The sequence below is a fragment of the Pezoporus wallicus genome, unplaced genomic scaffold (genome assembly GCF_028554395.1).
Source record: "Pezoporus wallicus isolate ANWC-B61680 ecotype Strahan unplaced genomic scaffold, APGP_CSIRO_Pwel_v1 contig_8805, whole genome shotgun sequence".
Classification (NCBI taxonomy): Eukaryota; Metazoa; Chordata; class Aves; order Psittaciformes; family Psittacidae; genus Pezoporus; species Pezoporus wallicus.
Genome location: NW_026637668.1, coordinates 823,450 through 850,093, shown reverse-complemented (window position 1 = coordinate 850,093; position 26,644 = coordinate 823,450). Strand labels below are relative to the sequence as shown.

At 46.8% G+C, this 26,644-nt stretch overlaps 1 protein-coding gene across 3 annotated transcripts in view; it reads right to left on the bottom strand.

The window, feature by feature from the left end:
• The window catches only part of NEGR1 (neuronal growth regulator 1), a 272,951-nt gene that overhangs the window by 76,497 nt on the left and 169,810 nt on the right, over positions 1–26,644 (bottom strand). For all 3 annotated transcript variants that reach the window (XM_057407170.1, XM_057407172.1, XM_057407171.1), the window contains exons 3-4: positions 24,839–24,964; positions 10,354–10,485 (exon numbers count right to left, since the gene is read on the bottom strand). In XM_057407170.1, coding sequence (XP_057263153.1) covers positions 10,354–10,485; positions 24,839–24,964 — 258 coding nt within the window. The remainder of the gene's footprint in view (positions 1–10,353; positions 10,486–24,838; positions 24,965–26,644) is intronic.

The following is a 26,644-nucleotide window of genomic DNA, read 5'->3' as shown; positions in this document are numbered from 1 at the left end:
TTTTAGTGGTTTAAACTCTTGCCAAAAGCTGGGCCATGCAGCAGCAATGCTTCCATTACACTGGAGCATCATCCCCTCTTCCACTGAAGGAGCCAAGCTGCATCCTTGTCCTGCAGCCCCATATGCCATGGCTCAAGCTAGCATCTGGATCTTCATGGAAATCTTCATAGAGAGAAGCAGGAGCTCACTCCAAAGGCTACTGCCCTCCCACATCTGCACTGCACCAGTGGCAAGCACAGGGTGCAGCTCCCAACTCCCCAGATAATGATAGTTATAATAGAAAATAACAATAATAAAATCACTTGGCAGTGCGAAGCAGGGATTTTTCCTTAAGAAGATGAAAAATGTCCTCAACTGTTGGCAAGATATCCTGAGTACTAATACTCCAACTTCTTCAGATACAAGCCCCTCGTTTCATTTTGCCAAAGCCCTTGATTATGTGCTGTGGCAGCAGAATGCCATCTACATGAAGGAACATTATAATCAACTTTGTCACGCTTCAATATGAGCGGTACTTTTCAGAAATAAGCAGTAACTGTGCCACAGTTTGCAGAACCTAATAGTCAACTATTGCACCACAGCAAGAAATCAATGTTAATTTAGGAGCCAAATTACACTCGAGTCACAAACTTGAACTATATTGTTTTAATCTCACTCCTGAAATGTTAATAAAAATACCCAAAGGACATAAAATGACAAACACTGCTTTCACAAGAGGCTTCTTTCCCTATCAGTGGGAAGGGAGAGATTTCCTTCCAACCAAACACATTCCTTCTCCACCCCAGCAACTGAGGTGGTTTTAGATATATGACCAGTTTTTACTGAAATGGTAGAAATTGTTTTTCATTGTGTTGCTATGAGATTGGACATCATATGATGCACACAAGTGATATCAGTGATGACAATCGCTTACATATTGAGTAGATAAGAATACAAATGCTGACCTTGAACCCTAAAGTCCTAATGTTGACCAAAAATAACCCACCCCAAAAGCAGGAAAACTGATTACATTGTGCACATCAAAAGCTCCATTTTAATAGCAGAAAATTCTTCAAAGATCTTAATCTTACAAAAAAAAAAAAAACCCAACCTGTTCTGACTTGCAATGGTTTCACCTGGAATATTTTGCTTGCAGCTCCAAATCTGGATAGCTGGACCCGAAGACAAGCTCTCCTATTATTGATTTAAAACATGATCAAAGTTTTCATCTCGGCTGTGCTAGCATCCAATCTCCTTTAGCTGGAGTGGGTGGCTTTGTAGTCTCACAGATTTGACCCACCAATATAGAAACTAATTACAGTGTTATTTCTCTGCCCTCGGCTGCGCACTGCGTGCTGCAGGGGCAGCGGCCTCTCCATCATTCCTCTGAAGGCCTCCCTACGTCTTCTTAATTGAAATAGTAGCTCAGATGTAAAAGTTATAACTACTGAACTAGAACATCTGTGCAACGCAGAATCTGATCTTTAGAATTAGGTTAATATTTAACAACAGCAGGAAAAACAAGTCAAGAGATGGTTTTAATGCACTGACATGAACCTCCACACCTGAGCTGCCTGCATTGCAGACTGCCAATGCTCCCTTCAAAGAGCCATTCCATGGTCCTCCAACAGGGCATCATGGAGCAGCACCATTCCCACCACCCAAGGTGTTGGCACAGCTCTAACTTTCATTGAATCCTTCAGTGGTCTGAATTGGAAGGGACCTCAAAGCTCCTCCAGCTCCAACCCCTGCCACGGGCAGGGACCCCTTCCACTAGAGCAGCTTGCTCCAAGCCCCTGTGTCCAACCTGGCCTTGAACACTGCCAGGGATGGGGCAGCCACAGCTTCTCTGGGCACCCTGTGCCAGCGCCTCAGCACCCTCACAGGGAAGAGCTTCTGCCTAAGAGCTCATCTCAGCATCCCCTCGGGCAGGTTAAAGCCATTCCCCTTGGCCTGTCCCTACAGGCCCTTGCCCAAAGCCCCTCTCCAGGTTCCTTGTCAGCCCCCTTTAAGAACATAACTGATCTTTGCAACAGTTTTCAGGTGAAAAAGGTGAAAGGAGGGCACTGTCCATTCCCCAGGTCAGGTAGGGGGAAAAAAAGAAAGAGGAGGGCAGAAAAAGAACGGGGACCAATCCTTGCAGCTTTCTTCCTGAAGAGACCCGAAAACATGTGGGAAATGACACAGTCTGGAGTCATGCTTTGGACACAGCTTATGCCTGGCCAGGGTCACCTCTTACTCTTGCAAACTGACCCATCCTGCGGGTCCACAGGGTGCACAAGTGTGACCGTCACCCACACCTGACTAGAGCAAGAGCTCATTCTGGAAAGCTCACACTGCAATGAACTCCACTGATCCATTAAGAGAATCAAATACGAACCAGCAGGCAGATTTACAGGGGTCTCCAGGGTGGCTCTGAAGCCAGAAACCCCCATTTCTGAATGGTAACCTGAGAATTTAGGAAAACATGTTCCACGCAAGCCAGTGAAACCACACTCCAGAGTGCTTTTACCTTTTCAGAGCGTGATTTTGGTACTTCAGGAGGGTATTGCAAAGTTCACCCTTCCAAGGCACATCTACCTCCTGAATCAGTAGGTGGAAATTGTGGCTGCAAATTCTCTCCATCATTACAATATGGGGAAATACTTTGTGATTAAAAAAGACCGACCTACATGATGCAGCTTTAAATGTGTGAATTTCAGTCAGATGGAGAATGTCAACCACTGCAACACCAAGATAAGACCTTTCTGTTCCACGGTCAAATATGAACGTATGACTTCATCTTATGTAGGTGCAATCCTGTTTCAAGGGTTGACATGAGTGTATTTGCTCAATACAAATGACACTAAAGAAAAACAGTGATTTCTCAGCAGTTCTGCTCTTTCAGAGAACTGGGTTTAACTGGTTTAATAGAAAAACAACTTTGTAATTGGATGGAAGAGCCCTCACCAAGAGGAAACATTTGTGATGAGGTTTCAGGTCTTTGAGGCTGCGAGATGCAGCACCTATTGTGAGCTTCTGGTACAACAGACAAGAAGGCTGCTCCTTCTCAGGCTGGCTATCAAACAGCATTGCAGAAACAGACTCTCTCAGACACATACAACTGCTCAATACGCTGTCCATGCTGTTTGAAATAAAAACAAAACTGATATTGCACTTATGGATAGAAATACATTTATATTTCTCCAACAAGATGACTCCTGGTCTCCTAAAGCCAATGCTGACCATAACCCACCAAGTCCTAAATTTCATCAGGGATGTAACCATGAAGCTGCACATCTGTGGCTATTAAAAACTGAAAGAATCAGAGTGATTTATTTCTGCTTAAACTGAAGCCCCATTCCTCCTTTCATATTAGGAGTGGGAATTTAAAGTACATATTGCTCCAAATAATTTTATGCTGATGTAGAGGAGGACCACCGAGGTCTTCAGAAAAGATTTGGGTCTCTCCTTTTAGTTAATGACCATTCACCTTGATCGAGGGAAATCTGCTTTGCTGAACCCAAAAAACACTTGATATTGAATTGTTTTCCCTCAGCAACAGTTTACAGCAAGGTGCTTTCTGGGAGAACAATGTCACAGCAACGTGCCCAGGTATGAGGAGCCCCAACAAACACTGAAGTCCTCTCATGTTTTTCCCCAGTGGGTTTAATGTTACAGATATAATTAGGATAGAGTGGCTTGTACAGTATGTCTGATTTCAAAGTAAAATCAGAGTATTATGCATAATGTTATGCAAAGCACCATAGCAACAGTAAGGCAGACTTTTAAGAAATGCTAATGAGTTCAGCTGTTCTGCACAAACCCTAACCTGTCCAAGCAAAGCCAAAGCCAGGACTTCACATTCCTACAAGCAGCTCAGGCATTCCTTCCATTAAAAAACAACAAACATACCAAACCCACAGCATAAAATATCTTATCAAACCATCACAGCAGGAAGCACACGAGCAGTACAGTTCCAAGCATACGATTTGACCAATTCACTGACCACGATTAATGGGTTTATATTTCACGTTTAATGCAAGGAAAGAATAATGCAGCAAGTACTGGAGTAAACCAAACTGATACAAATCCAATTGGCCTAATAAACTCCAAAAATATATTCCAAACTACATTCAAGAACTCCTGGAAGAGCAGGGCATGTGCCTAATGCTGCCTTCATCAGCCTCTTTCAGGAAAGGGGAGTACAAGAGGAGCCAGGGAATGACAAGCCAGACCATTTATCTCCAATCCCCGTAAAAAAGCTGTTCAAGCAATCAGAGACGTGAAAGCAGCTGAAGATAACAAGATGAGCAATCACCAAGAGGTTTGTTAAGAATAGATGGTGTCAGGTCAGCAGCTCCTGCACATAGCAGGGGCCAGCTGTGGATACCGCAGCTTAACTGCGGCATTTCCCCATGCCTCCCATGCACGAGCAATCTGTGCTTGGCTTAAAGCTCCCTTTGCATGAGTGTGTGTTGTCTGTAGGCTTTGCTCAGGGTCTGCTCGCTCAGACACCAGTCCTGGGCCTGCTGCTGGTGAGGTTTTCATTAAAACCATTGTCAGGGAAGAGAACCTTGAAACAACCCTGGTAAATTATAGAGGAAACCGATGAAACCAAACAGGAGCAAGTTCAACACTTGGAATTCATCAGCTGGCAAAGAGGCACTACAGGTGAGCAGGGCTGCCCACCTGCAGTGTTCTGCTCTCACAGGGAAGGCAAGTCCCCTCGCCAGATATACAGATAGGCATCAAAATGACCCTTCCACAGCAACCCAGCACCTCACCCGGCATCCTAGCTCAGGTTTAAATACCTCCTTTGAGAAAGCCCTTCCTTTGCACCAAGTCAGCTGTGGGAAAGGAACAGTCAGTCAATTCCCTAGAAAACATGACACAAGAGTAACGATGAGTTGAATTAGGGCTGGTGGACATAAGGAGGTGAACATGGAGAGCACAAGTCTGATGTCTCCAAAGAGGTCTCAAGGCAAGACTGATCTGTTTCCCCATCCCTCAAAGGAATTCTGCAGTGTGGTTGCACATTAGTCACTGTGAGAGATGCTCAGTGAAGGACTATGACCAAGTACGTTGCCCACGGAGCTGCAATCCCTAGAGACGCCTTATGGACAGCCTGGGCAAACATCTACTTGCAACGCTGCTTCAGGGGCACAGCTTTCCCTGTTAATACAGTTTTTACAGATTATCATATAATCTATTCACTTCCATCTTCCATTCTCAGTATTTTCCAGATCTAATGGAATATACCTGTGCAAAGAAGCTGTTGGAAGCTGACGTGACTCAACAGCTACAGTAGTATGAGTTATCCTTACATCGTTTGTATTTACCATCTCCAAAACCTGGCAGATGAGCTTCCTCTTCTGCAGACTGTGGCAATCAGAGGCAGGAGAGCTGCTGCACGTCGAGACCAGGCTGCACTAGACACCATTTCCTTCAAAGCAGCTCATGCCAGAACAACCTCCTGGGTGCCCTGGCTCAGCAGTGAGGACCTGTCCTCCCTCCCATGCTGCCAGGAAGACCCCAAGCCAGCCAAGACAACATCACCGGCAGGACCAGACCGCACCAGCACTGCCAGTGCCAACTGGGCACCCGCAGCACAGGAACTGTAATTTTCACCTCCCTGGTAAGCCCGGCTAAACGTGGCCTTCAATTTGCAGCATGGTGGGGTTCATACAAGTTGGAATTAAACTATTGCCTTTTAATTTCAACTGAACGGCTTTTCCCCCTCTCTAAAGCGGCTGGATCTTAGTTCAGTGAAGTCTGCAGGACCCAGCTCTAAGGGAGGTGCTCGAGATACCATTACAGAAACCCAGACCCTTAGCATGTATTACCTAAAACCCAGGAATCCTGCTGCAGTACAGCTCCACTTGGCAGCACACATTTGCTATGTACTTGGGTAGCTGACAACTTCATGTAAGGTAAAATAAATGCCCATTTCTTGCTGCACACATCCCATTCTTCCTCCTCTCAGCACAGCCTCGACTCTTCTGCAGAGTGTCCCATTTAACAGCTGCCTTGAACACGTTTTAAGCGTGGCACCAATAAACCAGGAGTCAGCAAAGCAACAGCACCACATAGAGAGTTTCAGACCAGCTTTCAGGCAATGTATTTAAGTCCTGCTAATCCAGACACAAAGTAGGGTTCAATATTATCACCTATAAATCAGTATTTGCTTTATTAAAATGTAATGGAAAACGCTAATAAGATTTACTTGCCAAATGAAATTGGATTATATCTTATCTACTTTGACTTGATTTGGTAGTTTTCCTTCTTCAGAAATCAGCAGTTTCAATTGCTTTTCCCCTCCTGTCCCCCCTCAGAACTCAGGCAGATGAGTGCACCACAGATTCTCAAACCGCTATTTTTAAAGGGAAAATTACAGGGGACAGGCATAAATGAAATAGAAAATGCAGATTGTGCAATATGAAACTGTCTAAAGAAAACCTGTAAAGCCATTAGAGGTGAACTCCACGTGCTGGAAGGCAGGCAGGCAGCAAGTTGGGTGTTTATGTATGGGTGGAAGCTGCCCAGACAAGAAACTCAAAATTCAGAAAGTAATTTAAACCTGGTAATTTTCTTGTACATGCTTGGATGGCTGAACAACTGCTGGATGTGATGAATATCCATATGCAAAATTATGCTTATATCCACTGTAACCACTCAGGGCTCATTGATACATTCTATTAACCGGGCACAATAAAACCTTGATTTATTCTACAGTTACCAGGTCTGCAGTAAAGAATGGTCCTTTAATAACAGTGAAACAGTACTATAAAGTGTCAGAAGCAGTAGTTAAGTGATCATATCCATGCAAATGCAGCACTGGGCTGTCACCAGCCTGTGTGCTGGAGGTGGGGTGTCAAGACATCACTGTACAAGACATGGTGGAGGAATACAGAGATGAAACAGGGATTACTGAGACTCTGAGATGCAGTGATGCTTCTGCAGCACAAGATGGTCCATCAGGCAGCAAGGGTGCAAGAGCAGGAGGTGAAGCATAAGCCACATGTGTTACTTGCAAGATAATTTTCTATTGTAAGCACTACAAGTGAGAGAGGAGACGGACATTTCAATCACAGAATCCCAGACTGATTTGGGCTGGAAAGGAACTTTAAAGCTCCTCCAGCTCCAACCCCTGCCACGGGCAGGGACCCCTTCCACTGGAGCAGCTTGCTCCAAGCCCCTGTGTCCAACCTGGCCTTGAGCACTGCCAGGGATGGGGCAGCCACAGCTCCTCTGGGCACCCTGTGCCAGCGCCTCAGCACCCTCCCAGGGAAGAGCTTCTGCCTAAGAGCACATCTCAGTCTCCCCTCTGGCAGGTTAAAGCCATTCCCCTTGTCCTGTCCCTACAGGCCCTTGTGTGCAAAGCCCCTCTCCAGCTTTCCTGCAGCCCCTTCAGGCACTGGAGCTGCTCTCAGGTCTCCCCTTCAGGAGCCTTCTCCAGGCTGCCCCAGCCCAGCTCTCTCAGCCTGGCTCCAGAGCAGAGCTGCTCCAGCCCTTGCAGCATCTTCTGTGCCCTTGAAGAAACAGGACTTAATAAGACCTAGTTCAAGGAAGTGCTCAGCACAGGACAAGAGGACCTGGAGGTTCACTCTCTTCTTTTTACAAAAAGTCTCTATAAAATTTATTTTCAAGTTTAAATAATAATGATTAGCAGATAAACCACAGCTCTCTTCAATGTAATATCGAGCTTTTACTGATGGAAAGCTGCCCTGCCAGGCTACCTCAACGGACAGCAACCAGGCAACATCCTACTCATCATAGGCATGACATCCCTTTCGGACCAGGGCTGCCCATGCTAAGGAGCTGGAAGCAAAGCCCAGCACCACCCACAGCACAGTGCACCCACTGTGTGTGATCAACACACCCATGGGCTGATCCCAGGCTCTCCAGCAGCACCCAGCTCCAGCATGACCCTCCCCTCAATGCAATGTGCTGTTTTTCTGCCTGGTCAAAACAGATGAGCATCATTAGCGGGGAGCAGATGCTGGGAGTGCTTTTGCATTGCGTATAACTGGCAAGAAGACAGAAGCGCATTAACAATTAGCTGACTATGACAAACTGCTCGTGTGTACAAACTGCTCCATGCTGTACCCAGATCCTGGTTTCACACTGCTTCAGTTTTATTTTCCCCTCTCCATTTTCTTTAGTTGTAAGAAATACTGAAAGCAAAATACTCTGCGTATCCCCAGTGCAGACTTAGAAGTTGGCCTGCATCTGAACAGTACCACATGCATCCTCACCATGGCCACAGACACACTTAGAGTTTAGCCTAGGTAGCTGAACTGGGACACAGCTTAGCTTGGGCACTTTATTCAAGTGTCTGCTTCACCTTCCCAACACCATCAGTCAGCTTTCCCACCCACAGACTTCCAACAGGCTCAAACCTCAGGTTAAGAAAACCATGAACTGAAGCCAGAAAAGGTTCCAACTTTGACATGGCTTGGGATGCACTGTGCACATCAATGGCATGTCAGCGGCTGTTGCATTTAAGCTTGAGTTTTGGCTTTGGCCAGCTAGGTCGATGCTTGTATCCAAACTAGGAGACCTGCACATTACAGCCTGGCTCAGGAGAGGTTCCATGAGTTTACCACATAGTGGGATTTTATTTCAAATGCACAAACATCCACGAAGCAGACTTACCAACTTCTCTCTCTTGTGAGCACTACAAAGCTTCCAAGAGAGCCAGTTTCACCCTGGTTAAAATCCCTGTGGTATGAAATAACACAGCTGCAACATTTGTTTTCCTGAAATTAGACTGAGTTCACAGTTCCTTCTGCTCCTATTGGAAGTTACCTACCAAACAGCACAAACCATGGTGGAGCGAGTACAGCTTGGGTAAGATGTGTCACCCCAAACCCCCAGGGCACACCTATGCCAATTGCTGCACAACTTCTCTTAATGACAACCTACCAGTATCAATAGACTGTGCAAAAGGTAAGTCACTTGCTCCATAGGACACCATCCACTGTGGTTTTTCCTCCCACACAGCCCCTGGTTTTCAGAGCACTGCCTGCTTTTGGTAATTCAGCAAAGCTGATGTAGATGGGACCATGTCAATGAGGACAAAGAAGCAGCAAGAGCAGCGATGGACTGTACATGAGCCTCATCGAGCTGCTCTGCAGACAAGGCTGGTGCTTGTGACTTGCAGAACAAGAGCTGGTGGTCACAGCACGTGGTGTCAGAGCCTCAGCACCTGCAGCAGTGCCACCAGCCTGTGTGGCCAAGCAGCACAGAGAGCTGCCTGTGAGACCCAGTGCATGGTCCAGCTGCTCTATGGGCATTAGTGCACTGACTCACCATGTTGCAGGACAGCACAGACTACAAGTACCCTGGTGCCATGTAAATGAGGACAGTCCATTCAGCTTTTGAACGTGGAAGCATCCCATAAAGGCCCAGGTAGCGCAGCTAGCCCCATCTCCCACCACCAGCCCTGCAGGGACCTGTGCCAAGCAGCTTCACTGCCTACAGCGTGCTGACAGGGACAGTGCCTGTGGAGGGAGGCACAAAGCAACACCTCAAAGATTTGCAGCCAGTAAAGACACCACGGCAAAATTCCAGCCAGGAACTGCCACAAATTACAAGCTGGGAAATTGCACTTCACATAAAATCCAGTGTTGGAACAAATGAGAGAAATTATCCCCATTCCCTTCCCATTTGTTTTCTGCAGCTTGGAAGGAAGAACAACACTGTTCTGAAGGTTTCGTATCGCACCAAGCACTAAACCAAGTTCAGCCCCAGATGGAAACACCTCCTCGGTGTGATGGTCAGACCTGATGGGCTGTAACAATCAGTACAGGCACCTTGATGGTTCCTGCTGTCACCCACCGAGGCCACCGCAAGAGGACATCACCCCATCAGCATCCTCCTGCCCTCGCCATGGAGAGCCACACAAAACAACCTGCTGCCTCTACGAGGACCATTCCAAACTTCCACAGTGATTCAGCACCATCTGATCACCCAAACAGCATTTCGAGAAGCTTCTCTTCTCCAGGTATTGTTGCACAAGCATGGCAAATCAAACCAGAAGCACTTCAGCCCAACAACCACGGCAGTCCTCGGGAGTCATGCAGACAATTACTCAATAGAAGTCTCCAAAACCTCCATCTCATCACCACAGTCCAGTGAGAGACCCTGCTCTGAAGCCTGCACCAGCACCACTATCCCCAGCAGACAAAAAGAGAGCTTGAACCTTAGTCGTATTTTACCTTCCTTTGGCAAGACTATACTTATCCATCAAATAGCACAGGTCCCTGCTGTAACACAAACCCAACACACTACAGCTCCACCACAAACAGCAGTTTAGCACATTAGACTTTTCTTCTCAACCACATCCCTCTTCTCCATTGGATTTAGAGATAAAGAAACAAGAGGACTTACAGTTTACTGTGACTTTTACTTTCTTCACATCTGGGACCGAGACATCGTTTTCTGCGCTGCACTCGTATTCCCCAGCCTGGTCCCTTGTAATTCCATAGATGTCCAGGTACTGCCCACTCTCAAAGGGCTTTGCTGAAATGAAATAAGCAGAGAAAGAAATCACTGGGAGCCGAGCACAAACCACTTGAAGCCACACCAGCACCTGAGCAGCAGCAGGGGGGTTGGTGGATACTGCAAATAAGACACATCCAGGGGGAAGCTGCTCAGGAGCCCCAGCTCTAAGGCGGGCTGAAAACCCCTTCAAGCTCATACAGTTGACCAAGAGCCCTCTCCCAGCCCTGCCCCAAAGCTCAGCCCTTCAGCCTCCACACCCATGAGAGCTAATTGCAGCTCTGCCCTGAAGGGCTTCACAGAACATAAGGGGTGGTCCTGGTGAAATTCCGGCCTCAAGACTTTCAGCACCATCAGGGCTCATGGTCTGCACCTGGGCAAAGACCTGCCCCTGCAGCACCCTGCAGCAAAGCCAGTGCTCAGGGCAGGCTGAAGGCACCAGCAGTAGGTGGTAGCCCAGCACCAGGTGCCCTTGCTTCCCACGACCATTGCAGCATCAGCCAGGTGGAGATGCAAACCCCATGAGCAGGGGACCCCTACCCTGCGGGCTGCTGAAGGGGACTGGGGCTGACCGCATCTAATGGGTGGTGGTGGTGGGTGCACGAGGGTGGGAGATCCTACCTCCAGGCACAGAGACCTGTCAGGCTTGCTCACCACACCACCCACTGCTGATGTTTTGTGCCCTAATACATATCTCACAGTACTAATTAAAAGAATTTTTCACATTTAGATAATGTATATAAATATAAGCAAATTAAAAGTAAAATAAAAAGCAGTAATTCTCCTTTCCCAAAAGACCTAAACCCAAGGAGTAAGATCCTCAGTGTGTGCTTTCTTACATAGCAATGAGGACAGTGAGTGTGAGCCCTTGTGAGGACTGGTCTGTCTGATGTAAAATAACATGAAGACCAGACTGAGATACTTGTGTATGTAACTCCTCAGTGCACTGTAACTGAAAACATTCATTGTCTGAGAGAGCAAGAACAATTGTATCATTCATGAGCTAATTTATCTCCACTTGACATGGAGTCACGGCAAACACAGCAACTTCTGTTGTTTCCCAGATCCCAGTACCTCCCAGCTGCTCCCTGCTGGGATTCCTGCCTGGCAGGGAGAACTCTGAGATCATAGAATCCCAAAATGGTTGGGCTGGAAGGGACCTCAAAGCTCACCCTTAAAGCCACAGGCAGGGACCCCTTCCACTGGAGCAGCTTGCTCCAAGCCCCTGTGTCCAACCTGGCCTTGAGCACTGCCAGGGATGGGGCAGCCACAGCTTCTCTGGGCACCCTGTGCCAGCGCCTCAGCACCCTCCCAGGGAAGAGCTTCTGCCTAAGAGCTCATCTCAGTCTCCCCTCTGGCAGGTTAAAGCCATTCCCCTTGGCCTGTCCCTACAGGCCCTTGTCCAAAGCCCCCCTCCAGCTTTCCTGCAGCCCCTTCAGGCACTGGAGCTGCTCTCAGGTCTCCCTGGAGCTTATATCCTTCAGGGGAAAATTACTGCCTGGTTCAGAGCTCATCTTTCCATGTCTTCCGAGCAGTGCACTCTCGGTAAGGAGCACACTGACGGTTTTAGACTGCTCACAAGGGGCTCACCACCTAAACCCCGAATTTTAAATATCATTTTTATCTTAAAGCAATCCATCAGAGCACTCACGGCTACAGACACTGGAAATTATAGGCGCAAAGGTTAACGCCGCTTGCTGAAAGTGCTCTCCCAGCCAGACAGGCTTTTAATTGCCTGTTAATGACTTTGCACCTTCCAGAGCAATGACAAAGATCTGAACTGGGCAGTGAGAGCTAAGGAGAAGTACTACGTCCTTGCCCATCACAGCACTGAATTGCATTTGCTTATCTGTTTGTGGATGAGTGTTTTAATGCGGGCAAGGTTCAAAACATCAATTATACCAGCGCATCGCTTGGAGATAAATTTCATACATTAATAAGCACACTATACTGTGCCTGTCACGGGAGAGAGCCCCAGCAAGCACTGGGTAGGTAAAGTAGAAAGATAAGCCTGAAATTGGAAAATGATTGTGAATTGAAGTGAACATTCATAAAATGCAATGAAATAATGTATGGGATTGGAGATACTGCATGGGAATGAGGGTTTTTTCCTTTTCCATGTTGGTGGTAGTAATGAATTGCAGGAAAAACCTTTCCACAAGCAGACCAAGTGCTCCTGTGCACATCCTGGCCCTCATCCTGCTCCACTTTGGCCAGGATGGATCACTTTCCAGGGCAATGTTATTTGCTACTGCTTTGAACAGCGGTGAAGGACACGAAGCCCCTGCCTGCACAGGGAGAGTTCCCAGCAAGACTTCTGCTGTCTTTGTAACACCAAGAGAGTAAGATCAATGCAAAGTTCTCCTGTGTGCCAGGTTAAAAATTGCTATTAAATTCTGAGGTTGTAATGCTCTCCAGGGTCATCAGTTCCCTGGATATGTGCTATGCACCGAAATACTGCATACGAGTCCTGGGACTGATTTATGATGTATCCTAGCCCAATGCCCAGCATCAATTTGGAAAAAGAGACAAAAATCTACAAAATACGTACAAGCACATGGAATTTCATGAAAAAACACTTATTTGTGGTTTGGAGTTAAGCTGAAACCAAACATTCTCTGCTTCAAATGTTTCTGTTACTGTAAACAAAATACAGAACCCCAGCCTGGTTTGTGTTGAAGGGACCTTAAAGCTCATCCAGCTCCAACCCCTGCCACAGGCAGGGACACCTTCCACTGGAGCAGCTTGCTCCAAGCCCCTGTGTCCAACCTGGCCTTGAACACTGCCAGGGATGGGGCAGCCACAGCTTCTCTGGGCACCCTGTGCCAGCGCCTCAGCACTCCCACAGGGAAGAGCTTCTGCCTAAGAGCTCATCTCAGTCTCCCCTCCGGCATCAGAGGACAATGCAGTTTCTTGCCTGCCGGTTTTCATTTCCTTAGCAATCCCTCGATTGCAGCTGTACTCCTGGCATCGGTTTGCCAAGGGAATCAGAGAATGGTTCAGGTAGGAAGGGACCTAAAAGATCATCAGTGTTCAGCCTCTGCTGGGTCAGCACAGCCGCTGCTCTGTGCCGACAAGCGACAGGTTCACACACTCAGCATAACTCTGCTGCAGCAACAGCAGCATCAGCTCCTGGCTCTGGCAAGCAGCCACCCCGGCAGCCAGGAGATACCAGCAGGAACCACATCTGCAGGGCAAGGCAGGGGATTGGAACCAGGTGATCTCTAGGGTCCCTTCCAGCCCAAACCAGTCTGGGATTCCGTGGGTACATCAGGAGCTGGCATCAGCCGCCTTTGGGTGCTGCGGGGCATGGTGACAGCACAGCACATCCCTGCATCTCAAAGGCATTGTCGCTGCTGGGTGAAAACTTGGTGGAGCTCCCCCACTAATTCCTATTGGAATGATTTGCAAAAATGCCCATGAACAGTTTTTGTAACCCCTGTATTTATGGGGATTTTATACTCAGCTGTTAATCTAATTTATGCTGCGAAATATACATTTTTTTATAGTGCTCTAACCCCCAAGTATTTCATACAACTCACATACACAGTTGAAAACCTCAAAATTAAGTCATTTTTAAACCCTCATGTCCCCAGAAGTTTTGCATCCAGCTCACATAAGAAAGTTTTGAGTAAATATGAGGAATATGTACTCTTCTTAGGGAATATAGAGATGCTCCATTTAATCTCTCATATTTGTCTGCAGAGTATTTCATCTTTGAAAGCTTGGTTTTATTTCTACACATTTCCCATGGCTGTGTGGGATAACTTAAATCGTTTTATGTGAAATATATATGCGTAAGTATATGTAAGCACATTTCTGTTACATTGCATGCACATCCTGCTCAAAAAGGGATATTGATAGAATCATGGAATCCCAGCCTGGTTTGTGTTGAATGGGAACTTAAGGCTCCTCCAGCTCCAACCCTGCCACGAGCAGGGACCCCTTCCACTGGAGCAACTTGCTCCAAGCCCCTGTGTCCAACCTGGCCTTGAACACTGCCAGGGATGGGGCAGCCACAGCTTCTCTGGGCACCCTGTGCCAGCGCCTCAGCACCCTCACAGGGAAGAGCTTCTGCCTAAGAGCTCAGCTCAGTCTCCAGCCAAGGTTCAGGAGATAACTCAGTTTTCCCACTGTTTGTTATTATGGTGTCTTGCAGCCCAGGGTAACAGCTCCTTCTTCTGCCCTTCTGCAGAACACGTACACTTTGCAGACCTACAAGATATTAGGAACGTGCCTGGCTGGCATCTGTGGCCACAGAGCCAAAAGACTTATCAGAGCCAGTGTCTCAGAGAAAGAAATCTGGAAGACTCATCAGGGGCATCAGCCTGAGCTGGTGTTAGCCAAGATCTTTGATCAAAGATGGGAAAAGCCGGTAAGTTGAAGTAAAAGAAATAGGGACATGAGATTGACTCATGTGCAAGCATATTCCTGATAGGTTTTGCAGCACATCTCTTAACTAGACTTGCTGATACACATGATACGGGAGCAATCTGCTCTGGATATCTTTGGTTGTAACACCCGTTTCTGTAGCCAGGAGGGGAAAAAACCAGTAACAGTAAACTTGAATGTCCATTTTCTGCTACTGCTGTGTGATATAATGCATGATAAATCCTCACTCTTGTTATTCCTCACGAGAGAACACAATTAAAACTGTGTCTTCTTACAACACATGTGGTACCTGGCACCAGGCGTAGCACACGCGCACGCTGCCATGTGGACCCGCTCTCAAAGGCTTGGATGGAGGACTTCTGCAAGGGTAGCATTTCCCCCCCGGTGTTAAACATCAGGCAGTAAGAAGAGAAACCTGTGCTTGAGTTTTGCAGCTATGTTCAGACCTCTGTGCTGCAGAGCATAAGGGCGCTCTGCTGCCAGTGCCAGGGCTTCTCACTGGAAGACCACAACCTGCAGCAAGGAGATCATCCCTGCACCGTGAGATGCAAAGCACCCTTTGGCCTGAGAGGGGTTTGCAGGAGAGCCTCTTCCACAGAGGCTGCTGGGTCTCCTGCAGCAAATACCTTACCATGAACATCTGCAGGCTGAAAACAGCCTCAGAAAACCTTTCCTGGCAAAACAGGAATTAAAGGCATGTAGGGAAGAGCAGGGCAGTGATTTCTTAAACAAGCAAACGATGAGTTTGAATCTCACTTGAGCTTATTTATAATTCATAGCACTGAATGTGCACATTTGGCTCTTGGGAAGGGGCTAATTATTCCCAGTAAAGCCCCATGGCTGTAGCAGCTCTGGGAACAGACTTGGTCTGTGCTCTGCCAGAGGATGCAGGAGCCCTGGCGTTGGGGTCAGGAGGAGCCTGGAAGGTGCCACACAGGCATTTGACCCAGGGCAAAGCCCTGTTATCGCAGCTCTGATGTCTGATGGCTTTACAGCACTCCTTCCTCCTGTTGCTGTAGCAAAATGAGACACTGCAAATGATAGTCTGCTATTTATCACATCTCCAGGCTGAGCAAGTCTGGAGAAGGCTCCACGGAGACCTTAGAGCAGCTCCAGTGCCTCAAGGGGCTGCAGGAAAGCTGGAGAGGGGCTTGGGACAAGGGATGTAGGGACAGGCCAAGGGGAATGGCTTGAACCTGCCCGAGGGGAGACTGAGATGAGCTCTTAGGCAGAAGCTCTTCCCTGTGAGGGTGCTGAGGTGCTGGCACAGGGTGCCCAGAGAAGCTGTGGCTGCCCCATCCCTGGCAGTGCTCAAGGCCAGGTTGGACACAGGGGCTTGGAGCAAGCTGCTCCAGTGGAAGGGGTCCCTGCCTGTGGCAGGGATTGGAGCTGGAGGAGCTTTAAGGTCCCTTCCAACACAAACCACTCTGTGATGGGATTCTGTGATTCTATCATCTGCTGATTATCCATTTGTCTCAAATACATATGCTGATCACTCTCACTTTTTAAGTCTTCTGTCTGCAGTTTGTTGAATCTGGAGACACTACAAAAATTAAATGAGTTGTCATTTATGACTTATCATTAATGACTTTTTTCTTTTCATATTTCTTCATAGCCCTCAAAATCTATACAATTTTTTTAAAGCATTTTAAAAAGAATTCTTGGTATGTTTAAAATACAATCTATTCATAAAAATGCCCCAAAGCAATGATTATGGGGAATAAACCAGGTATGGCCGGGATGAATGTGGCATCTGCTCTTCACTTGCTGCCGTCTCACCAGTGTGCCCAGCCTCGGTTTTCAACCTGCTGCTCTCCCAGAGGGGCTGTCCCCAGAATAAAGAGGAAACAGGAGCATCTTGAGGCATTTTAGAGACGAACTGTTATTTTTCTCTAAAACACCTGTGCAAGACACCACACGCTGTTCCAAAGGCAGGCTCTCCTCCCACTGCCGTAAGGACTGCCATACCAAGGGGAAAATGGGTGAAAGCTGCAGCTCCTTGGTTTGGTTTTGAACATTAAAGGTTTTGTTTCACTGAAATATCTTCTATGGTACACAAATTGCTCCCTCAAAAGCGCAATTTGAAAATCAAAATGAACTCATATCTGAAGGACTGAACTAAACGAAGCAAATATTCAAAGCCTAATTTTCATAGCATTTCCAGAGTTATTAATGAGTTCATCTGCTTTTATTGAAAAGAAATACTTTCCATTTGCCATCAAATAGTTCAAAAAATCCTACTTATTTCCATGCAGTGCTTTTGTACTGATTCAGTTTGAATCTCTGTATTTCACTAAGATTGCAATGTTACTCTCATTTCTTCTGTTGTTAAGACCCAACTATTTGACCATCTTAGTTTGAATATTCTTTTCCTGACAACTGTATTTTAACAGGGTTTTTTAGGCTGTTTGAAAGATATTAAGAAGACTTGAGGATTTCTAGGAATACCTTTAATTGTTCCTGAAGGGATACTCACACTTCTGGAACTGTCCTGCTAACAGTTTTCAGTGCAGTCTTCTTCAGAACACTCCTAAGCACAGGCAGTGTAATGTCCCTTGACCCCACAGTGATGGACCTTGATACTGACTGTCACTTAATTGAATCCTAATACTAAATCTCTCAAGAATGTACTTAAAGTATTGAGACAGAACAAAGGCCCAAGGTCCATAACCAGAAACCAAAAGACATCACCTCTTGTACGGGAGAGGTGGGACTTTGGAAGCCCCTTATAGTTTATCCAAAGGAAAGGAAAGAATGACAATGAGCAGTTTGTGTTGGGTGCTGGTGTTTGTACTGCTGTCCTCAAACACTTCATTAATCCCCTCATTTACTCCATGTAGAGCTCCGCATCTTTCCCCCTCAAGTTCCTGGGGAGCTGCCAGCTGTGTGGTTGATATCAAGGAACCATTGATTTAACGGCACGCTGTGCCTTTACTAACTGAGAAAACTCCTTTCAGGATCACGAGCCAGGCCATTAAATTCATATCAAATATTAATCACAACACTTCAAGTCCCCATGCAGTGGTGAGATGGACCAATCCATCTATGCAATCACTACGTCCCCATCAGTGCAATATTCAGGTACCCCATGCATAAGGCTTTTCTCATGATGAAGGACCCCAAGGCCCCCTTGGTCTACCCTGTATCTCAGGAGACACATGGTCTCGGTGTTTTCCAGCGAGTTCTTGTTCACCCATGCATGGCAGCAGCTCCTTTCAGCACGTTAGAGCCAAGGAAGACGCCTGGGGAGGAGGCAGCAGTGCAAGTTGTTGCATTCATGGTATAAACCCACCAACTCACTCTGCATGCCAATGGGGGGGGGATGTTGCAGTTGCCATCCTCTGTTAGCATTAACTTCTGCAACTATACTCATTGCTCAGACCCTTGGCCCACCAGCTTTGGTGCTGTGCCTTCAGTGCTAACAGGTAAACATGCCAAGGCGCTAGGCTGGAAGAGTTCCCGATTCCAGGAGGTCCTGATGACTGGGAGAAGCAGTATTCCTGTTCAATAAAAACTGCAGAGCAATGGGCTTGTGTAAAGTACCACAGCTCGGAGCTGTAAACCTAGAGCTGAGCAGCTTCCCCAGATGGCACAGAATAAGGGGTTTGGGTCAAGGCAGAAGAAGAAGAGATGTTCGCCATAAACCCAGCCTAGGAGTAGGTTGCGAGAGCTTTTAAAGCCCCAAGGCATCTGAGCCCTAACTCTTAGCCCATCACTGCCGATCGTCCCTGCCTTGGTGTGCCTGGGAAGGTTTCCTGGCTCATCTCCAAACACTTCCAGCTCGGATGCAGGGAACAGATGTTTCAGCTCGTCCCAGTAATGCTTCACCTGACTGAGGAGCACAGCGTTGGTGCCGTAATGAAGCTATTGCCTGCAAGATGAGTGATGATGGCAGAAGGGAGGCACATCACTGTCATTGCTGATCAGGGCAAATCACTGAGTTATTTTACATTCTGCTTCTGAGACACCTAAAGGGAACCAGCTTCGCTTTTGGCCTAATGCAGCAATTAATCTACCTCCACTTAGAAAAGGTGGCTGCACGTCACTGCCGCTCAGGATACCTCATCTGAGAGGAGCAGGATCATGAACACATCGCCAGCTCCAGCCTCCAGGTTGTTGATGTGTCTTGCAGGACATCACCTTGAGTAAGTGATAGCTCCAAAGGAGAAAACCTTTCATTACCTTCAGGGCTCACCCCAAGTAGCTGCAGAAAATGAAATGGGATCCTCTGAAGGGAGATAACAGAACGACTACTCCAAGCACTGCATGCCCAAACCCATTAACCAGGGAGCAACAGTCACTGGTTTTAAGCTATCTGGACCAGGGAAGCTAGAGCGAAAGGGCTCTTTTCAGATGAGTGTTGCCAGGCTGGTTGAGGAACCTGCTAACTGGACTTTGAATAGCAAAGCTGGGAACATGGGGTTTGGTGGTGAGATCCTTCACACAACTTCACAGAATGGTCTGGGTGGAAGGGAGCTTAAAGCCCATCCAGCTCCAGTTCTCTGGGCACCCTGTGCCAGCGCCTCAGCACCCTCACAGGGAAGAGCTTCTGCCTAAGAGCTCATCTCAATCTCCCCTTTGGCAGGTTAAAGCCATTCCTTCATCAGTGCTGGAGGGAGCTTTGCTGTGCAAAGGCAGCAGCTCAGAGGAGGATGGATGAGAGCAGCTTCTCCAGGATCAACAATTACATATATATTAGGTGTGAAATAGCCGTCACCAGCAGTGATAACTTCTCCATGTTTAGCGTTTAATAAGAGACACTATCCAGATGTTTTTGTTTCCAAAACTTTGAGTTTTAAAACAGTTTTCAAGCAAAAGAAGGAGCATTTTAAAAGACTCGCGCTTTGTACACACACAAAGCCCTGGAAATCTGATAATAATTCATGTCAGTGAAACGTTTTCAGCCTGAAAACCCAGGTTCAGAGTACTTGCGCATCAACAAAATACTTCTGATTCCTGTCATGTGGGGATAACATCTGAAGAACGGTGCTTCTCCAGCAGAAGTGCAAGTGGAGCAAAATATTTGACGTTCGCTTGCTCATATCAAGCTTTGTTTGTGCATTAGGGTTTAGCAAGAAGGTTAAAAAAGGCTCTTCGCTTCTCCCTTTGCAGCATCAGCTTTCTGTAGCCGCGTGCTTCAGGAAGGGTTGTGCAGGAGCCACCTCTGCTCACGGATGAGCATTGCCTTTTGTCCTGTAATTGAATTGAATGGGGTCCGAGACTCATTCTTCCCCGACAGCCCTATCATTTGAGTGCTCTGAAGATGTATTACACTAATATATAGTCAAGGCGACATGGCTATGATGATACATTAATGCAATACATCTTCACAGCTTTAGGGCTGTCCAGAAACAATAGGATGGGCATTACATTACGTTCAGTCATATCACACTCGTGCACACATGCCCTGGCAGCAAATGAAATGTGCTGGAGAAGGAGGGGTGTTCAAACCTGAAGTCAGGCTCATGACTGGGTAAGTGTAGCTTTCCCCAGAGTTAGTGAAAAATCTGTTATTTAGCATGTGCTGAACAGTTCCTACAGGGGTTTTGGGGGTGACTATTGGGTTATTTTGGAAACTATTCAGTGTCACCATTCCCTGGAAACAAGGCTGAAGGAATCACAGAAGCCGAGAATGGTTTGGGTTGGGAATGACCTTGCAGCTCATGTAGTTCCAGGAGGTGACTGAAATACCATTATATAGTATGGTACTTGGAGCATGTGTGCAGTTCTGGTGTTCCCAACATAAGAAAGACATGGAGCTGTCGGAGCAAGTCCAGAGCAGGCCATGAGGATGATCAGGGGCTTGGAGCACTTCCCATATGAAGAGAGCCTAGAGAAGAGAAACTGCATGGAGACCTCAGAGCAGCTTCCAGTAACTCAAGGGGGCTACAACGATGCTGGGGAGGGACTCTTCATGAGGGACTGCAGTGACAGGACAAGGGGTGATGGGTTCAGACTGAAACAGGGGAGGTTTTGGTTAGATATGGGGAAGAAGTTCTTCCTTGAGCTGTTCTTTCCCAGTGCTGAGGCGCTGGCACAGGGTGCCCAGAGAAGCTGTGCCTGCCCCATCCCTGGCAGTGTTCAAGGCCAGGTTGGACACAGGGGCTTGGAGCAAGCTGCTCTAGTGGAAGGGGTCCCTGCCTGTGGCAGGGGTTGGAGCTGGATGAGCTTTAAGCTCCCTTCTAACATGACTCATTCCATGATTCTAAGCGACATTTTGTTTTAAGGGAGTTGAATAGAAAAAAATATTGCTTTTTCCATTGGACTTTGTGAAATGATGGAATTTAACTTGTGTTGCATTCAGCTAAACACAGGACACTTCAGGCTTTCTTAGCAAGCTTCAGGTGGTGGGAGCTGCTGCTGCTGGCCCATGTTCAGCTCAGCAGTCTGAGTAGGCCATCACCTGAGTGTCTGGTCACGGGTCCCTCTGTGGATGGGGCAACTCTCCTTTGGGAATATTGTCAAAACCAAAGAGGAAAAGAGTTCTGACAGACAGCACCCGAACATTACAAAGCAGTAATATTACCAAAACTTTTCTGAATGGCTTTTGCTGTCCCTGCTCCTGGCTGCACTCGTGTTCCAGCATCCTCATCGCAGCGCACACGCACGAGCTGCATGCACATAGAGGAGTTTGAGGAGTCCTCTTTCAGGCAGACTTTAATCCTTTAAAATTCTGCTTTCATTCTTAAACTATTGATGCTGCTCTTTGCTCTTAAATGTCAGAACAAAATAAGTAATACCTACAATTTATTCGGGTGACATTTCAACAATAGGAGATTTCAGATTACAAACTACAGCCCCGCGTTCCTGACGGTGTTGAGCTGAATGTGTGGATTTTTGTAGATTTACATAATGGGTTTGTATAATGAATACTTATATAATGAAAGCGTTTACATAATGACTGCAAGTTCAACATGCACAATAAAGATTCCAGGCCAACAATTTAGGTACCCAGTTAAAAATCACCTCTAAATACATTCTGGTTTTATTCCTATGGAAAGGATCACTTTATCATAGAATCATAGTTTGGGTTGGAAGAGACCTTCTCTTGTTCAAAAAAATTGAGCCCAACCTAATGCACGTAAAGGCTGCACTGATGCAAACCATGATAATACTTTGGAATTAGTCAACATTGAATCATTTGTATTCACAGATTTCAGTTTCTTATCTTCTAGTAGCAGCATTGACAAACAGCTTCAGAATATTCTAACTGCGATTCGTTAATATGATTTAGTGGTGCATTCTAGATGTGATGCTTGCATGTAACCCTCATTAGTGCCGATGGGAGTGACAGGAGGAAAATGGTAGAAATTATCAAGCGCAGATGAAGCTTGTGTTTAGATAAAGGTAATTTGCTGCAGACAGAATATAAATCGTCCCAGAAATCAGGGCATTTCAACTCTCTTGCATTTTGTTTTCTAATAAATCCAGGCTTCTTGTTTGCCACACTGATATTTACTTGGATTTGAATGCCATTTATAACTGTCTGCACAGCAGAATATACGCCTGAGCATGACACTGGTGCAGCGTGACCTAAATGGGAAAATTCCTCTTTATTTAAGAGACAGAACATTCTGTAAACTGCGTTTCCTTCCATCACACTGTACAGGATTTTTTGAGCAAAAAGTTAGTTGGATCCTGTGTTCTCCTGCTCTGGACAGAGTTCAGGCCATTAATCAAGCAGGGGACACCCAAGGCACACCCCAGTGCCCTGCAGCGGCTGCACTACACTCACCGCTCAGGAAAATAGGGTTTTGTAATGATGCAGCCCCATAATGCAGCATTTGCAGTGACTTCCCCAGGCCTTAGCACTGAGGCTTGTCAAAGCATCTCAGCTTGGCCTTGCCCTTCCTGCCTGTTGTCCTGCCAGACTCAGCTGAAGGAGCGTTTGCTCCAATGCAGCAGACAGATCCAGCTAATCCATTATAGCAGAGAACAGTTCACCCGTGAGCAGATAAAGAAATGCAGGCTTGGAGATGGACAAAGTGGGGTTTAGGGCTTTGGAGAACAAACGAATGCTATTAGGCTGATGTAGAGTCCCACACTGGTTTGGGTTGGAAGAGCCCCTAAAGCTCCTCCAGCTCCAACCCCTGCCACGGGCAGGGACCCCTTCCACTGGAGCAGCTTGCTCCAAGCCCCTGTGTCCAACCTGGCCTTGAACACTGCCAGGGATGGGGCAGCCACAGCTTCTCTGGGCACCCTGTGCCAGCGCCTCAGCACCCTCCCAGGGAAGAGCTTCTGCCTAAGAGCTCATCTCAGTCTCCCCTCGGGCAGGTTAAAGCCATTCCCCTCGGCCTCTCCCTGCAGGCCTTTTGATACCCATCTTTGATTAGTGCCCTCCTCACATTTCATTTGCAAGTCTCACTGGGGCTAATGTAATTGATCTGTAGCCGAGTGATCCCGTATTTCCTCTCAGCCCCCATTCTCAGTCCTTTGGTGAAGATACAAACTCACTGATTCACTAAAAGCCCTTGTGGTTATTGACTGAGCTTGAGACGAGGAGGGTCTAATTCCTTCTCAGACCCCTTCTCCAGCCTGAGCGCTCTAATCCTCCTTCTCTCCTTTTTTCCCTCTCCAGGATGACTGTTACAGCTCCTTTCTGTAGACAACCTAATGCTTTAAGCTATTACTCTAAAGTATCACCACGGTTTCCAATAAAATTTTATTTGACATTTAGTTAAAATCCATTTTCTGCTCCAAGTGAATTTTTCCCTGTGTCCCCTGATGGACACTTCAAGCAGAATTCACTGTCGTTGTCTTAAAGGTCAAAAGTTGTTTTGGTTTTTTTTTCCCTAGACCTTGCTTTGTAAAGCAAACCATTACTCAGGATTACGAGAGGCTGCAGGAAGCTGTGACCATCCGTGAAGCTGTTCTTCCCCGCAATTACATGGATTCCATCAGAGATGTGGGCACAGCACAAAGACCTTCACTGCAAAACCAGTTACCACTGGGGAGTCCCTACAGAAGAGCCGGTGCAATACCAGGCTCACTGACTGCAGCCAGCTGGACACAGGGGGTATCCTTTATAAACACAAAGCCCTCCAGGATTCCCATGCCAGTAGCCCTGAGATACGGGGCTGGATCTCCCCCCCCAGAGCCAGGCAGAACCTGTTTTGCTTGCATAGAGCAGTGCTGGTGGCTCTGCACCAAGTCATATTTGTAGAGATGCCTTTAATGTTAGATGAAAGTTTGCCTTTAAATACATTATGAGAAATTAAAAGTATAAATGGGAACATTAAATAGAAACTCTGCTTTTAGGTGCCATTTTGCTTGCGATTTTTCATACATATAATTTAATTTGTTCAATAAAGCCACTCTAATAAACTGCACTGTATCATGGAATAATGGTTCAGTGGTACTTACATTAAATTAAATCTACTGCATGATGACTTAATGTTTTTAACTTTCACACCTACTTCTGGAGAGCCCTGTGTTTTCTGGACTATTTTCTGCTTTGGTTTTAATGGCAATTATTTGATAAACGTCTGCAGCCTGTTCAAATGAGCTTAAAAATATAATCATATCGTGGGTGCCTTTATTTCATAGAATCCCAGAACCCCAGCCTGGTTTGGGATGGAAGGGACCTTAAAGCTCCTCCAGCTCCAACCCCTGCCACGGGCAGGGACACCTTCCATTGAGCAGCTTGCTCCAAGCCCCTGTGTCCAACCTGGCCTTGAACACTGCCAGGGATGGGGCAGCCACAGCTTCTCTGGGCACCCTGTGCCAGCGCCTCAGCACCCTCACAGGGAAGAGCTTCTGCCTAAGAGCTCATCACTTTCTCCATCCCTATGTTTCAGTACTTTTACAGTTTTCACTGGTCTCAGCTGTCATCTGAAGAAGGTTTCAGTTCTGACAGCCAAGGTAGGCACACACTGCGTAAGGTGTACAAAGCGATGCTCCTACACTTCTGGGAATCAAGAGCCCCAAACCTGTTACTGGTGAGATGCTGAGGCAGCTCCGGGATACAGAGAGCTGTGCTTACCTGATGGAGAGATGTGTCTCCAGGAAATGGAAGGCTCTGGCTTCCCCGTGGCCAGGCACACCAGGGTAACGTTGCTCCCTTCGTTCACAACGATGTCACTCGAAATGCGGTATATCTTCGGGGAAACTGGAAGGAAACAAGAAAATGCTGTAATGGAAAGCTGCTGAGATGGCACAATCCCACCAGAGCATGGAGAGGAGAGCCGGGGTACCCGCACTGCCGAAACCATGTGTGGTTCTTGAAATATAACTATGCTAAAGCCTTGTTTAGGTGCAACCAGAGCTATTCCCATCATGTGCACAGCGGCTCAGGTATGGATCCAGAAAGCTACAAAGCAGCAATTCCTCTGTTGGTGCCAAGCAGTATTGCTACTGAGTTCCTAGGGAGCTGCTGCTGCTGGATGCTCCTGTCTAAGAGAAGGCTGAGCTCGCTTGTCACAGTTTGAAAAGAAGAGGAAATTAGTTTTTTCGTGTGCTTTTAAAAATAGTGATGCCTGTCACATCTACCCCCTGTGTTCCTGGAGAGTCTCAGCTCTTCACAGAACACTAACGTACATTCGTTTCTGCTGCTTTGTATTGCTTTTAAGCTTGCAGTAGCAACATGGCAAAGAAAACACAAGCCAGATTTTCTTCCATTACCTCAGCAGAACTCTTCACTAAAGTTCGTACTCTGCACTATTTATACATCTGGGCATAAAAGAGTTCCAAATGGATGGAAAATGATGGAAAAAATGTCCTACCCTTAAGGGACTGCTCTACTCTTTGTAATGTTGCATGGGGAGTGAAAGAATTCAGGATGCCAGCGGTGAAGGTGGGAATTCAGGGTTTCAGACGAATCTTTCTGAAGAAGTATATATTTCTTTACATGTCTTATTATGGTTGGTATAGGCACACGCTATTGACGTTTCTGAAAAGCACTCCTCTCTACAAGATAAAGAACAGATCCTATACAAATAGCTGTAAAAGACACAGATCCTACATGTGGGAACCTACAGAAGGTTTCAGAACCTTCTGTAACAACTGCTGTAAAATCCCAGGGCTCCACAAGGTAAATGGCTACCCACAAAATGAGGGCAAGAAAATGGTTATGATCTTCCTAACCAAAGCCTCTGTCCAAGTGGAGCTTCACTCTCCTGAATGCCCCAGCCTTGTCCTACCGGCTTGCTCCATTTGCACAGCAAAATGCCACCATCTGATCCCACCTCTGCAACCTGGAATACGTTGCTAACATCCCCTCAAGGTACTGTGAAACTACTTCGTCTCATGCACAGCCTGGTTTTGTGTGCTCTGGGATCCACCTGCAGATGTTCTCCAGCCCTTTCCCTGGTCCATCAGCTGGAACTATTTCAGTTGTAGGAATGAGCTGGGGTCAGACAGACTTCAAATGCTGGGAATTCCCAGTGCTTGCTTGTGCCTGTGCACTTGTGAGCAAAGAAAACTGAAAGTTTATGTAGAGTGTTTTTAATGAGCAGAAAAACACCATCTTCAGGTGAAACTGGTCTGGGGAAGGCTGAACCTGCCCACTTCCTGAAGTGATGAAGGTCAGCATCACCCACCTTTCAAGTTCAAGCAGGATCGCACTCAAGAGATATAACACTGAATTTGTCATAGTCCAACTCACAAAGGTGGCAATCCACTCCTCCCTACCTCTCTTGCTGACCTGGAAGAGCACGCAGTCACTACAGACCATTTTTAGCAACAGACACATTCAGAAGAGTTACTTCCATGCAAAGGGATAATTTATTAATTGTACTTCTTTGTGGATCCCTAAAATGAGCCTGCTACTGACCTTCCTCCTGCAGAAGTC